Genomic DNA, 15,382 nt, shown 5'->3' with positions numbered 1-15,382 from the left:
CATGAAACCAGTGGAGATATTTCTGCCAAAAAATAAATAAATAACCTAAAAGACACACTGTAAACCATAAATCAAATTAAGCTTATTGAAGAACATTAAAATGTATTGTATTTTGACATTTTCACGACAGTTTAACACTACCATGCATTTACCAAAAAATAAATAAATAAATAAATATACACCTTTCTAGTATTTATTGTATTTAATTTCATTTGTGAAGGTTTTAATGTGTTTTTAATGTAAAATGTAAAAAGGATCTTTGGTAAATGTGCTTAAATGTCTTTAATAAAATAAAAAACTGTGGGGTGAAACATGACCCAGACACTTTGTTCAACTTTCTTTGGATGATATTTCACAGAAAATCTTCTGCCTGTCCAAACATGTATTAAAGAAGCTGGTTTTCCACCATGGTATCTGCAGATAGATAAATATTAAATTGTAACATCCAATAAACCATAAGACAGGATAATGTTGCTATTCCAAATGCACAATCTTCTGATGAAAATGTGAGAATTCGGCAAGAATCACGACCCGTTCTTTAAGAACTGCACAACTAGGTTGTTTATTTTGTGATAACTGATACAGGATAAATGTTATACATTCTTTTTTCAAAACACTGATTTTGTCATTTTTCTGTTTTAATATGTAAAAATTACACCAAACAAAAGCAAGGATTTGGCGAGATCGATATGATACATGATCTGGATGTTTAACAAAATCGACTATAAATCATGAGCAGTGATTGACGGGCGGCACTGGCGATCCTCTGTTCATTTATAAGAGACGATGAAAACAAAGAACACAAAACAGAGAACTAAAGCAAGGACGTTACGGATAAGATGCCAGTGTGCGCCAGGAAAACATAATTTTTCCAAGTCACCATTCATAGCCAAGAAAATGCACACAGAATAATCTTTCTGCTGTATATATGCAATTGCTCGAGCTCTTGAGTCGACTTTACTGTACAAAAAGACATACAGATGTTGTAGACATACTTTAAACCTAGTCTCTCAATACTTCCGTATAAACAAAACAAAACTCTTGTTTCAGGAGCTAAAAACTACAATGGACTTTCTTTAAAAAAAAAAAAAAAAAAAAAGACATTCACATTTCTGAAACGTCTGGTAACTGCATCGATCATGATGGACTAGTGTCGAGATGTGATGCTTTTCAATGAGGCATTCCCTCCTTTGAGCAGCTGTCTGTCCTCAAACCACTCCTGTCTGTTCGCCGTGTTTCAGCCAAGCATGTTTAAGCTCGGCCATTTAAAAGAGTGAGCGAGAAAGAGACAAAGAGAGAAAACGGAGAGAGAGAGAGATCACAAAATCCATCCCAAGGCTTGAGGTTGTTACGGTGAGGCGGGGGCCTTGCTGTTGTAGTGCACCTGGTACCTGTTGACATGTAAGCCTTTGACCTGCATGGACACGCAGGTGGTCTTGCAGGGGATCATGTCCTCGTCCTCTTCTCCCATGAGCCAGTCTTGCACGCTGTTCTCTGCGCTGGAGGACACATGCTCGCTCAACCAGCCCCGGTGCCACTGCTCGAAACGCTCGTGCTGGGCCCGTGCTACTCTGTGCTGGGACTAGAGGAAAAGATGGGACAAAAATAAATAAATACACTAGTACTACGGGCTTTCGCACCATGTGGTTCTAGAAACTAGCCAGCATGGTGGTTCTAGAGAACCAATTTCACCCACGGGTCGTTTTCCTGGTTGCATTCGCACCGGCAGCAGGAACTCTGAAAGAGCTTGTCAGCAGTGTCTTTATTTGTGGCATTTACAAACTTCAGCAATGGAGGATGCTGTGATCAGAGCTGTTTTTGTGGTGTGTTGTGGGTTTCGTGATAATGAAGATGGAATGTAAACGCACAATTTACACAACTGAAAAAGCATTTAAAAAAAGAAGTGACAACTTGCAGTGTTAAATATCAGAGGCTGCGAAAAGAACAGTGCTGCAGACAACAGGTAGCTAAATGGCGTTATCGCTGTTTTCCATGTTGGTGGAGAAAACATTCTTACATGGATTTTTAAAAATGCCTGGTAGCTAGTGTTTCGTATGCTTTTGGCCAATCAGTGTACACATACGTCACTGGTAGTTCCTATAGAACTGTTTTAGACCCTACTCTGCAATAGGAGATAATTGATTTCCCCAAACTAAATATTTTCCTAGTTCCTGCGGTGAGAACGTCAAAAAGCGGAACTTCCGCCAATAGTTCTAGGAACTATGAAAAGGTTCCTCCAGTGCGAAAGACCCTACTTTTTAAAAGTTTGGTGTTAATAAGATTTATAACTCATTCAGGAATGATGCATTAAATTGACCAAAAGTGGCAGTAAAGACATTTATAATGTTACAAAAGATGTCTATTTCAAATAAATGCAGTTCTTTTTCTATTAAAGAATACTGAAAAAATATGTCAGTTTCCACAAAATTATAAAGCAGTACAACTATTTTCAACATTCATAATAATAAGAAATGTTCACTGGGCATCAAATCGGCATATTAGAATGATTTCTGAAGGATAATGCGCTACTGAAGAGTGGCGTGATGGTTGCTGAAAATTCAGGTGTCATCACATGAATAAATTATATATTGAAATACATTAAAATAGAAAACAGTTTTTAAATTTGAATCACATTTCAAATATTACAGTGTTTATTATTATTATTATTATTAGTGTTTATAAGAGACTTCTTTCAAAAACAAAGTCTTACTGAGCACAAACATTTGAATGGAAGTGTATATGGGAAGCATTTTCATCTCTTTTAAAGGTTATTAAGCTTCTTTTGTGATCCTAACCATGCATGAGTTATATGGTTAGCATCATTTATTATTTGAATTTAAAAGTATTTTTGAAAATCATTTTATAGAGACTGCACTTAGAAAGCGCAAATTTAACTGACAAAATACTAAAGCGAAAAATGTATATTGACTATAGAAATGTTCAGAATCTTTTGGTTATATTGTATTAACATATGTATTTTACAAACATACCCTCCGAGCCTTCACCAGGGCCCCTCGGCGGTACATGTAGTCTTCGGAGTTCATCACAAACACCATCTTGTGCGTGTTCAGTTTGAAACGGCAGTCCAGGTTCCCGGCTGTCTCCACACCCATCTTCCGATGCCACTCTCTCCGGCAGCGCATGGCTTCCACCTGCTTGAGCTGCCAGCCACGAAAATGCCTCAGATTCCTAAACGTGAGGTGCAGAACAAATGTCAATCTAGTTTCACATTAATTTGAAATTTATTACATTTCAACAAGCAATTTTTAGTTCATATTACAAAAGCACTTTATATTTTATTCCAGAAACAGCGTCAAATAATATGGGTCTAAAAATAATGAGTGTTGCTGAGAGAAAGTAAGTAATATTGGGCTTGTAAACAAAACAAAACAAATAAAAAAAGTGGAGCAGAGCAGAAATGAAATAAAATTCATGCACCTCTAAACAAATGAATAATTAACCTCCTGGCTACAAAAGAGAAAGAACAGGCATAGAGAAAGCAGGTTAAACAAGTGCAAACATGGTTTTTACCTGGGTAGAAACACAGGCTTGAAGTAGTATCCCTCTGTCTGAGAGCATACAGATTCAGTTCCTATATACTGCTCCATATAATTAGACAGGCTCTGAAACAAGACATAAACACAAATATTAATGCACTAGAAAACAAGATTACACTCCTGCCTCACCAAACCAGATTCTCCAATTAAATTTGACGCTTTTAAAATTTTCTATGAAAAAAACAACAAGTTTCAGAAGTATTTTCTGTTGTAAAAATACAGAACTTCGTGTGGAGTTACCTGAACATCCAGAGGGTCATCGCCTTGGGCCTCCTCTGTGTCCAGCAATTCAATCGTTAAGGTCACCTGACTTTTGTTTTGAATGAACATGACCTGATGAGAAACAGCCAAGAAATTACAAACTAAACAAGGTAATTACAAAACAAGCATGCCAATTCATAGGATTAATGCAACCGAGGAGGTGAATATAACATCTGAAATTAGATTTCCACATAAATTTTGGTCATATGTAGGGACAGCAGTAGGTCAAGCACCTTGAAGCAGTTTTCCTCAGCCATGACTCTCTCAGCCTTCCATTGGTAGCTGGCCTCCCAGGCAGCACGGACACACTGGGACGAGAGATTGCCACCAGCAGCACCCCTCTTCCTCTCGGCCAGGTACAGCTCAGTGACTTGCAGACACACCTCATCACTGACCAAGTGCTGAAGCTGTTGGAGTCAATCAGAGAGAAGAGCATGCTAACAGTTAAACAAAAAAGATTTTACTTGCTCTTTTGAAATATAAAAGTACTATAGCATTCACACAGAATGTGTTTTTTCATTTTAATTTCAACTACTTTTCCATTGCTTTTCTATGTAGACATGCACTAGACGAACGTGTATGAGTGTTGCGCTCACGTCTTTTGCACAAGAACGCACATTTTTAAGATGCCATGTCCAGCTAAAAGAATTTCAACTTTTACACGCAGCGCCACTCTTCAATGTCAGTTCCAAAACAGTGGTTCTATCAGAAGGCCCTGGAGGTGGGGCAAGCAGTGCAAGCTTTTGTTTACAGTAGCAAGTTGGCATGGCAATTGTTTTATTTGACAGAAACATGGCGGAGGTGGCATTCTGCGCTGTGCTTTTTTTTCTTTTTTAAACCATTCTTGAGAGGTGCATCTCGTGTTTTTAGACGCAAAGACGTGTTCTGTGTGAACGGCCCCTAAGGTTCCCTTCCCAGTCAGCTCCCTCCAACCATTTAAGAAACACAAACTGCAAAAAATAAAAAGTTATTTGGGAACTTTTATGCTTATGATGCCATAATTGGGCTGAATGATGAATTTAAATAAACCAAAATCGTATTACGGCTTACCACGATCAACAAATCGCAAAGAATGAAATTTAATTAAATAAATTTGCATGCCTGTATACATATAAATGGCAATTTAATATCTATTCAATTAAGATAATGGGTGAATCAGAACTGAGGTTATTTGCATAACGTCTTCCAACACTTCAAGAGCAAAACCAGTCATTTGTAAAAGATCTGAGAGTTGAAAAATGGTTGTAAAATTTATGGCCCCTTTAAAAGTATACAAATACCCCAAGAATCTTAGCTCTGTGTAATGCAACTCTTCAACCCACCTGTCTTACGATGTTCTGAATGAGCTTGTCGATGGTAAATCCGATGTAAGCGTGGATGGTGAACATCTCTCTCAGGGTGTCCTCGTATTGCGTAGACTCCAGGTTTCCATCCAGAAGACTGCGTACCATGTCTAAGAACGCTGGGTAATATTCCTCTAACTCTACTTCACCTGATACAACAGACATTACTTGTAAAAATTTGTGCAAGCCTGTTAATTTAGTTCTAAAACCAGATTAGTAACTATCCCAAAGCAAATGTTAGAGGTGCATCCCATGCAAACCTTGTGTAGGTGTAAGTGTACATGTGCATCGTTCAGGAAATCTACTCACTGGGCTGTTTTAGACGCAACTCCATGGCCAGGTCGTTTGCCTTTTCTCTGCGCCCCTCTCCCATGAGCAGCCGTTCCCGATTCTGCTCCACCCTGTGTTCCAGTAACTGTCTCTCTGCCTGCCTGTAAACCTTTAGCAGCCGTGAGCACAGAGTTTGGTGCAGCCGCAGGAAGAAGTACCAGTTATTATTGACGAAGAACAGGTTGTAGACTCCATCCAGCTCCTTCTGGTGCTCAGCCTCTGGGTCCCGCAGATCCACTGCCTCCCCTTCTGGAATCATACTGTGGGCGGCCATAGAGGTGTCCATGCTCTGAGGGGAAGTACATCGTCTTCGTCTGGAATCCCCGTTCAGCTGTTGCTGGCCGCCTGTTGAGACTCCGCCTCCTGCGGTGGTGCTGTCCTCACCCTCGGCTTCCTCATCCGTGAACTCCTCTGTCTCACTTAGCTCTCCACGACGGGCGAAAAAGAGGTCGGGGACAAAGTGCTGGATGATACGCTTGATGTGGTCCTTGTCGTCCTTGTGGATGGTGGGCTGCCGCTTGACATGGTAGATGATGAGGGAGGCGGCGTCCTCCAGGATCTGTTTGTCTTCGTAAGTGAAGATCATGTGTGGTTCGCTGGTCGAATTTGTGCCTGAGCCGTCACGACCTTGCTGGCCCACGCCGCCCTCTTCTGTGCTCTGCTCCTGCCTCTGTAGAGGGGAAAAAACAAAAGCGCTAGTTATCTGCATGACATATGAGACTCTTGTAGCAAGTGACCTGAGATGAGATTTCACACGATGTACTCTGTTTTTATTGAGCAGGAATGCAGAATTAAAATGGTGACGATGAAGAAAATGTGATGAGTTCTTATTGTTTGAACATTAGTTTATTTCGACAATAAAGAAACAGATCCATGTGCTATTCCTGACTTTAACTGCTGTTACATGGGACTGTACTTGTCCCAGTTCAACCCATCCAGAAGATTGCGCTATTTATTATAACAACAAACAAATATTCCAAATGTTATTTTGGCAAAAAAAACATAGTCTATTGCATTCCCTAAGAAACATTCTCAAAGTTAATGGATTAAAGTTAAGGATGCTAATAGGGATCAAAAGTGAAAAAAAAAAATTATTATGACATTGTAAAAATCACACCATGAAAATAGAGCAGGAGAAAGAAGTGAGAGAGGATCTGGGGAGTAAAAAAAAAAAGAGATTTTATATGTTGTAGAGGGGAATAATTCACGAGATGTTGTTCATGACTGAAATACCTCCTTTATTTTTTACATTGTGTCAGAAGAATAAAATTAAAAAGGATGCCAAATAGAGCTTGAGACTAGTTTACTGAATAATAACAACATGGCAATTTAAAAGCTGTTATAGACGCAATGATTTAAGCTTTTGATTTTTTTCAAATCAAATGTCACTGTGACTGAATCAATGAGTAGAATGTTTACTGAACTCACTTGTCCACAATTTTAGTCCTTTATTAACCTCCACTGTGACTACATTTATTCAAGTCCATGTCATTATCTATATAGACCCAAATGACTGCTCCTACTGTCAAAATAATGTAGTATATGAAATTACAACTCAAAATTAAGGACAGATTATAGTAATGGAAAAGCTCTTTTCTAGATCCTGAGAATTAGGGCGACCAGATTTCTCACTGTGGAATACAGAACGGGTGGGCAATAAAATTTTATTTCATAAATATATAGAAGAAAAAAAAAGCAAATTACAAACCATAAGACAAATGATAGAGATACAAATTAAATAAACTTGTTTTTCAAATTCAGTGAGTTTATTTAACATGTATACATTTATTTAACATTTTTTGTTGTTTGATTAACATTAATGAGACGGACAAAAATGTAATTACAGTGCTGTCCCTTAAAGACTGCATGAATGGATGTAATATACTAAGACACATCTGGTTTTCACCCACCCGTTTACTTTCACTTAAGCCATAACAGACTGTATTTACATGAGTTACTCCACACACTTTAATTGTGTGACATTTTAAAAACTGTGCGTGTATTTGGCAGTTAATTTGCAAGGAGACCTGATCATGCACGAGTACTTCTGTTTGTCATTCGTGATTCCACCTATCCTGCCTTCAATAACGGCGAGTTAATCGATAACGAATTGTGATTTTATAGTAATTTTGTTCTACGACAAGCTTAGCCATCATTGATTAGGCTGTAATCGCATGACAGAACACTACTTCTACTCACTCTGATCACCCAGTCGTAAAGAAATTTTGAAATATGGGACAAAACATGATTTTTTCTTAAGTCAGGACACTAAAATAGAGCCGAAATACAGAATTGCCCCGGGAAAATGGGACGTCTGGCCACCCTACTGAGAATGAGTCATTAGGCCTTCAGAAATGGAAGATCAGCTAAACTCACCTCGTCATAGATGCTCTCTATTTCATTGAGAAGACTCTTGGATCGAAGAGCCTTCATGTCGTTCTGTTTGAAGTTGACACCCTGGTGGTCCAGTGATTTCAGATACGCCTTCTCATATTGCTCTCTCCAGATTTTGTTGAAGCCCTGCTGGGCCTCCCTCCACTCCTCCTCTTTAGCTTTCAATCTATGGCAAGAAAATCATCCATTTATTCTCTAGTCAAAATGTCATTTCTGCTCAACTGAGGAACTCTTAAAACTTTATGAACACAAATGACTGCAAAATTAGGGATAGTGTAAAATTTACATTACTCTTTGCTTTTTTGATTAACTATTCTGCTTTGATTAACTCTGTATACTGACTCTTTCCTGAATAAATAGGAATAGAATAAATAGGTTGTTGACCCCTGAATTATTTTATTACTTTTGCTGTCAAATGTAACTAGAGATACCGATTGTCAGACTTTTTTGTTAACCTTTTGAGTACAACAGGAACTGCAGTGGCTGGACTCCTCTTTAACCCATCTATGATTTCTGGAGCCTTGTCACCATAGATGCGATAGATTGCACGACGCTGGATGACTTCAGAAGTTCCACCAAGACAGTCGTCCAATCGGAAGCGCTCTTGATCCTCCGGCGAAAGGCGGGATAATTTCTTCTGCACGCTTTCCAAAACTCTTATCGTTGCCAAATTAGTCTCAAGCACAACATCCAGCTACAAAGCAAAAAAAATAAAAATCAATATCAATCTCAACTGAGTTTCAGTTGAAACCTAAATCTTCTGATATTTTTTAAAGAGATAATCTTACCTCAAACCTCTCATCCTCACAGCGATGAAGTTGCTCTTCATATGGTGTTTTCTTGGAACTCACAAAAGTGGAGTCTTCTGACCAGGAAGGGAATGAGACCCAGGTATCATTCAGCACCTACAACAAAACAATGAGCTTAAAGCATTTGTACTGCCATCAAGTTTCTGACCCCATGACTGAAGCCTTAGCAATATCTGGATGCACTTTTTTTCAGATTTGGCATGAATGTCTAGCTTATTTTCTACATAGAAAACTACTGTTTACAAACAAGCACTCGGCGGCGACACCTCCAGGTTCTCCAGGCACCCTGGAAAAAGAGCTATTCGTGATAAGTGTTTCCATTCAAATTCAACTGAAAAAAAAAAAAAAAAAAAAAAGAGCAGTGTGGGGGTTGAAACACCCCATTTTCCAAATGCTTCATGGAGATTTGGGCTTCTGCGAATTTGTACCATTATCTGTGGATCGGGACCAACCCAGGATTTGTGTCATCATTAACGCCTCTCCTTTAAAGACCTAACGGCTGAGTGGTTGCCATTTTTGTAACGGTAGATTTGCATAATTTTTTCTTAGATTATTAGCATAATGCTGAGGTGAAATATGTATTAAAGCAGTAAAGGAAAAAAACAAAACGTACACACAAACACACACGCACAAACATTAATTATATATTGTCAATAATAAGTACAAATACTCCAGTAATATGTATAATATATACACAATATATAGACAATTATACTGTATATGACATTATTAATTATATTAATAAAAGTACAAACATTAAATTGCTTCCATAACATTTCAGTTTCGACTATTTCTAAAAATGCAGTACCTCTTTGCATATAGCAGTTCGGCCACTGCATTTGGGCTGCTGGTAGGTCTTGGGCAGAGCTCTGTAGCTGGATCCCAGACGTTTACAGGAGGCGTAATCCACTTCTCTGCCTCCACCCTCCATGTAGCGGTCAGAGAGGCCCATGATGGCATGAGACAGCTCTTTATCACCCAAAAATGACTTAAACTGGGTGTACAGTTCTGGAAACTTCCTACAGAATGAGGCACCAGCAGCATATGAATCATGAGCGACATGAAAGGGCCGCAAAATTCACCATATGAAAACAAACAGGATTAAATAAACATGCCCTATTTAAATTTTTCTTACCCCAAGAATGGAGTCACAAGCTGCAGGAGTTCGGCCCCTGAAACCACTTCCTGATTGAACAGAGCTATACAGCGTAAGAAATTCTCGTACACCTCCTGACTCTTGAGCAGACGGCGAACCTAAAAAAATAAATGAAATTGTTCAATGGCTGTGACTGCGTAATAAATCCTATGGCGATGGCTGACTTACTACCACTTACATTTCAGAGAAATTTTGTTTATGAAACACACCTTGTCAAAGAACGTGAATTCCCGTAAAACTCCATGCTTTCCGACAGAGGCAAATGATGGGTCCTTGGAGCAGGAATACTTCATTTTTTTCTATGTGGATAAAAACAAATAAATTGTTTAAGCACAAGTAACCAGCATATACTGCAGGTTTTTAGGACACCGAGGCATGTGGTATCCCTGCTTTGGGAGAGTTTTGCGAAATCTGACCTTCAGAAGGGGGGTCATGTGGGGCAGTAACATGGGTCTAGGTCTCTTCTTGCTCTGTTTATTCATTTCATCTTCCTCTGCTTTCTTCAGACTGTCTTTGCCAGGCAAAGAACCTCCAGTAAACTGGAATCAAAGACAGTCAGAAATAAATTAATACATACTTTCTCTACTTTTCAAAAGTCTGGGGTCAGTAAAATGTTTTAATGGTTTTGAAAGGCACTCCAAGACTGTATTTGTTTGAACAATAACAAAAACAACAGTTCTCTACTTTAATACATTTTAAAATGTAATTTATTCCTGTGATGTCATAGTAATAAACATGGCAAAAATAATAATTTTCTTATTATCAATGTCAAAAACAGTTGTGCATCCTAATATTTTTTGTAGAAAATGTGACACTTTTTTTTTAGAATATTTTGATGAATAGAATGTTCATAAGAAACAGAAATCCTTCATAATATTATACATGTTTTACTGTTACTGTTGATCAATACAGTATGATACAACCTTGCTGAATAAAAAGTATTAAAAATAAATAAATAAATAAATAAAAAAAAACTTACTGACCCCAAACTTTTGCATGACAGTGCAAACAACTGAAAATCTTTGAGAAAAACCTTTTGTTGCAAATCGATACAAGTGCAAGACAAGACAAAGTAGACAAAGGTCATTTTCTAACCAGAGATCTCTTTGCATCAGGCAAAAACTGGCCAAACTCTGCAAGCAGATCCTCTTGACCTTTGAAAAGGCTTGCCACTTTAGAGAAAACTTCATCTTCGGTCATTCCTCCAGTGCTACGCCCTCTGCTCTCCTTCACCTCCAGCTGTTCCTTCTGCAAATGGACACAGGACGCACAAATCAATGAACATCGATAAGTTCATGGGATGGGTAGGAAAACAGTCCAAGAGTCTATTTCCTTTAGCACTAGCAGGTAGTAGCCTAGTTTCAGCCTCAGGCAGAACACCCACGGATGGCCCACAGTCCGTTCATTGACAGTCTGGTGCATACTGCATGAAAAAGGCAGCCATCTGCTAAAAATCACAAGCTCCAATATCATTGGCTTGCTGAAATGCAAGACATCCACAAGCAGAAATATATATTTAATGTCTGTAAAATTATGAGAACTTCATGCTTTTACAGTGACAGAAATTCAGATCACAAAGGCTACAGACATTTTTGCTGACCTAAATGGTAGATAATAACAAAAGGAAAGTTCTTGACCAGAATATGCTGCGAAGTGGATCAGACTTTACATCGATAGTCAAAAGTCTTGCTCTGTGATATTGATGGTAGCAACCGGTTATTATCCGGGCTGGTAATACAAAAGGTTGCAGATAGTGTCAAACCTTGAGGAGAGAAAAAAAAAAAATGGATAAAAATGTGATTCCACTATTGCTCTCACCTGGTATGTATGTAGAATTTCCAGAAAGGCCCGGTAAGTTTCTGGGTAGTCCAAAAATCGGTTTTTGATCTTATTGACGTAACTGATGGCACTATCAAACTCCACAGGACTGGGCTCTGATGTGGGAGGGGACACTGACGTGGTGGCCGGCTGTGATTGGCTCTCTCGGCTGGGCAGAGGAAGTGACAACCTGCTTGATTGTTCAGGAGGTCCAGATGATGAAGCGATGCTCTCCGGAGAGGTCACAGCTTCATTCGGAGCTGGTCCTGCTTCGGCCACTGCTGATGAAGAGGCACTAACCACAGAGCTGCCCGTGCTCCTTCCTGGTCCCGGAGAGACCTGAGAGAAAAGAAACCAAAAAAGACTTACTTTAATACACCAAGAAAGCCAACATCTCCACATAGCTTTATTACTACAGGAGAACAGGAATACATAACTTTTACAAAAACATACACTACCATTCAAAAGTTTGGGGTCGGTAAGATTTCATGAATGTTTTTGAAACCAACACTCACCAAAGGTGCATTTATTTAATGGAGATGCATTGAGTTATTACAACAATAAATGTTGACCATGACAATCAAAATGACATGGAAGCAATTATAAAGCTCTTATAGATTTTCATGAAATAACAGCCCATTTATTCTAAAACATAAAGCTAATGTCATTTGGACTACTCACTGACCGTCTATGTGGCATGACGTCACCAAAGTGTGAACTCAAAGGAAGCTAGCATGGGGCCTATTTGGGACAGGGCCAAAGTCAACATGAAATCAATATCAACCCCATTTTCTCTCTTAATACACATTCCTGTTTTATTGTGCACAGTTCATCAGTGCATATTATTCCAAATAAAAATATTTGTCTTAGCAGTCACTCATTAAAATGGAATACTTGCTCCGCCTCTTCTTTTGTCTTCTGCCAGAAAGTCCATGTGTTATTGAAAAGGCAAAAAAATTGCCAAACAGTTATTTAGGCACTGTTTTAGCAAACTTGCATTTTAGTATACAACGCTTGCTTAAATCTAAGTCCCGCTAGCAAAAAATAAAGATCTACCCTGAATTGTTTTTCTCTAAATATCTATCTTCATTCAGAAAGGTCACACAAGTAAAATTAGCAGTGAATGTGGTTAAATGATGACCTTTTCATGGCTGACAAATGTCAGTGAAAATGAAGAACAAAACACAGACACCAACACAAACAAGTAGTAAACTGAAGCACCTCAAGTCCTACCTGTGAGGACAACGGGGACTGAAGAAATGCCATTCCATTCTTGGGAATTTCTATCCGATAACCAGGCGGTAGAAAGGCATTAAACCCCAGGACAAGGTCAGGATGCCCATGGAAGAGCTGAGAAACTCTGTTGATAACTCCTGGTGTGTCAATGCTGTGGATGAAGATATCAGAAATACAATCACACAACGCTTTTTGTGCATTGGAATACATTTAAAGTGCACAGACACCAACATACCTTTGAGATTTAAACTCTTTCATGATATCCAGAAACTTATTGTATATTCCCGGATCATTTCCGAACCGTATTTTGACTTGGTCCAAGTAAGATAAGGCATCCTCCACCTGCAACACATGTAAATCTATTTACCCAAATTGTGTTTCCAAACAATATAATACAAAATAAGCATGTATACAGTTACAAAAGTACTGTGGAGGTACCATGGAACAGTAAAGGTATGGAATGTCAATTAAAAAAATGGTAAAACCATAGTATTCACTGAAGCACCTTGGAGCATAATGCAAAGATGCACGTATTTCACTACCATACTAAAGTACCATGGTATTACCATATGATACAAATAACTGCTCCATACTACTGCCACAGTGCTTCTTCTAAGGACGTACGCTGAAGAACACCATGGTGGTATTGTGGCAATTTTTTTGACTCGGAAAGGACTGATGTGGGACAAGTCCATTTCTATTGAATGAGGATCCACATCACATTGAATGACTTTGCATTTGCTTCTACTATTAAAATAATACAGCGTCTACATTCTTTGAATTATGCAAGAGAAACAAAAAACACTGAAATCTAAACCACTACACATACAAAACGCAAGTTATTCGATTTTTTCCTCTGTTCACAAGAACAAAAACCCAACGAGAAAAAAAAACGCACGCCTAAATAAACCTTCAAGACAAAAAGAACAGTTACAATGTCCAACCCAACCACTGCGATGCAGAAAAGTGACCCAAATAAAGCGGGTTGGGAGAAAAACAGCCGGTTTATATTCTCTTTGTGGTTTTATTAATATTCAGTGAGGAAAATAAAGGCTCACCGACTCTTTTAGCCTTGCTGCGTTAGCACTAGTGCTAGTCACAACACACAACAACCCCGCTACGATTTCACAACAAAAACAAACAAAACGCCATTCAAACTGCTTTTTAACTGAGAAACGCTTCAGATATGCTTAACATACACTTTTTGTTTCTTTCAAAGGTCGGGTTAAAACGAAAAGGGACACGTTTAGGACAAAAGCAGCTGTTAGCAGAGCAAAAACCCCTACTTTCTCTTATCTACGTCAATTATATTAAATAAACCCGTTTAATCTTAAACAAACGGAGCGTGAAGTGTGATTTCTGGCGGAGCTACAATAAATATCCCCCGGCTTAGGTTTCAACAAAGAGCAGCGGTGAAAACACGAGAAAACATTAGACTTTATCCAGCAGATACACTTCCATCATGTTTGACTGGTAAACTAGCATTGCTTTGACCAGGAATCCGTGCGTTAAGCGACAGCAAATCGACTTTTCCAGCTTGAAACGATGTTAATAAGTGCGTAAGATTTTCAAATCCGTTTACACACACACTCAGTGTGAATGCTTTGATATGCCCCATATGCATGTGAACAGCACAGCACTTCCTAATGCACAATGCGCTGTGTGAGAGAGAAGGAAACACATGCATTTGCTGCAATGCTTCTTACCTTTAGTTTCTGAAAGTGCTGCTGCTGGACTTGCTTCTGAACCACATAGGCCTTGTCTTGGATCTGGTTGATTTGCTTCGCAGTGCTGCTGCGAGCCTGAATTTTCGCCATGGTGCGTTTCCTTCCCCACCAACAGCCACCGAAGCCACGATGATTTACCGTCCCTCCGTGTTTGCAGGTTGTTCTGGCGTTAAAAAATCAGTTCGTATCGGGGGGCCACCCAGCTCTCTTCCCCCCCACAAGTCCGGTCTACTTTACCGACGGCCACCCAGTTACTCCAGTATAGACTTCCAGCTCAATCCCGCAAGTGTGTTCAGACCTCACAATCCCTATTAAAACTACACCGTCAAGCGTTCGGATCAATAACGAGCCCCCATCGATACCCGCGAAGAGAACCAGAAACAATGCATGTAATTTTTTTCCCCAATGGTCGTATTATTTAAACAAATGATGTATGTCTCTTTAAATTCGGCGGCAGCTGTGCGCTGGATCCTAGCGTCCGGAAACGGAGAGAGTCGTGGAGAATCGAATAGCGCATGCGCACAAACCGAAAGAGGGCGGAGTGTACGGGATCTCAGCGGCCGCAGGCACGAATGGGATTCTGCACGTTTTTGTTCACTGGGAGAGTGTTGTAGAAAAGTTTTTTTGCATTGATTTAAAATGTTTTAGGACTCATTAGAATTGTTTTGACCAGTAATTCTGATGATCAAATGCATATTCTTCTTGTATAAAGACTATATCTTTTCTACAGTATTATTCATTTGTATCAGAG

At 39.1% G+C, this 15,382-nt stretch overlaps 1 protein-coding gene across 4 annotated transcripts; it reads right to left on the bottom strand.

Moving 5' to 3' along the window:
* Nucleotides 1-540: 540 nt before the first annotated feature.
* Nucleotides 541-15,119, bottom strand: LOC306847875 (paired amphipathic helix protein Sin3b-like). 4 transcript variants are annotated; one of them, XM_079382094.1, is made up of 19 exons: nucleotides 14,611-15,119; nucleotides 13,140-13,246; nucleotides 12,902-13,055; nucleotides 11,669-12,007; nucleotides 10,946-11,098; nucleotides 10,267-10,389; nucleotides 10,060-10,149; nucleotides 9,830-9,948; nucleotides 9,503-9,713; nucleotides 8,674-8,790; nucleotides 8,341-8,579; nucleotides 7,868-8,051; nucleotides 5,471-6,161; nucleotides 5,141-5,310; nucleotides 4,052-4,225; nucleotides 3,798-3,890; nucleotides 3,532-3,623; nucleotides 2,991-3,189; nucleotides 541-1,582 (listed from the first exon to the last, which is right to left on the bottom strand). In XM_079382094.1, exons 1-19 carry the CDS (start codon nucleotides 14,719-14,721, stop codon nucleotides 1,349-1,351), a joined length of 3,600 nt encoding a protein of 1,199 aa, XP_079238220.1. In that variant the 5' UTR covers nucleotides 14,722-15,119; the 3' UTR covers nucleotides 541-1,348. The 4 variants fall into 4 exon arrangements, with proteins under 4 accessions (XP_079238220.1, XP_079238219.1, XP_079238222.1 ...); XM_079382093.1 differs by having other exon boundaries at nucleotides 12,890-13,055; nucleotides 14,611-14,852; XM_079382096.1 differs by lacking the exon at nucleotides 14,611-15,119 and adding an exon at nucleotides 13,529-14,554.
* Between the last annotated feature and the right edge of the window lie 263 nt (nucleotides 15,120-15,382).

The sequence above is a fragment of the Barbus barbus genome, assembly GCF_936440315.1.
Source record: "Barbus barbus genome assembly, chromosome: 28".
NCBI lineage: Eukaryota > Metazoa > Chordata > Actinopteri > Cypriniformes > Cyprinidae > Barbus > Barbus barbus.
The sequence above is the reverse complement of the archived record's forward strand: the minus strand, read 5'-3'. Positions and strand labels throughout refer to the sequence as shown.

Coding starts and splice junctions, on each gene's coding strand:
- LOC306847875 (XM_079382093.1), bottom strand. CDS start 14,721: ATGGCGAAAATTCAGGCTCGCAGCAGCACTGCGAAGCAAATCAACCAG. Junction 9,714..9,829: donor CTTGTGACTCCATTCTTGGG/GTAAGAAAAATT, acceptor CTCATTCTGTAG/GAAGTTTCCAGAACTGTACA. Junction 8,052..8,340: donor GTTCCTGTTGTACTCAAAAG/GTTAACAAAAAA, acceptor TTCTTGCCATAG/ATTGAAAGCTAAAGAGGAGG.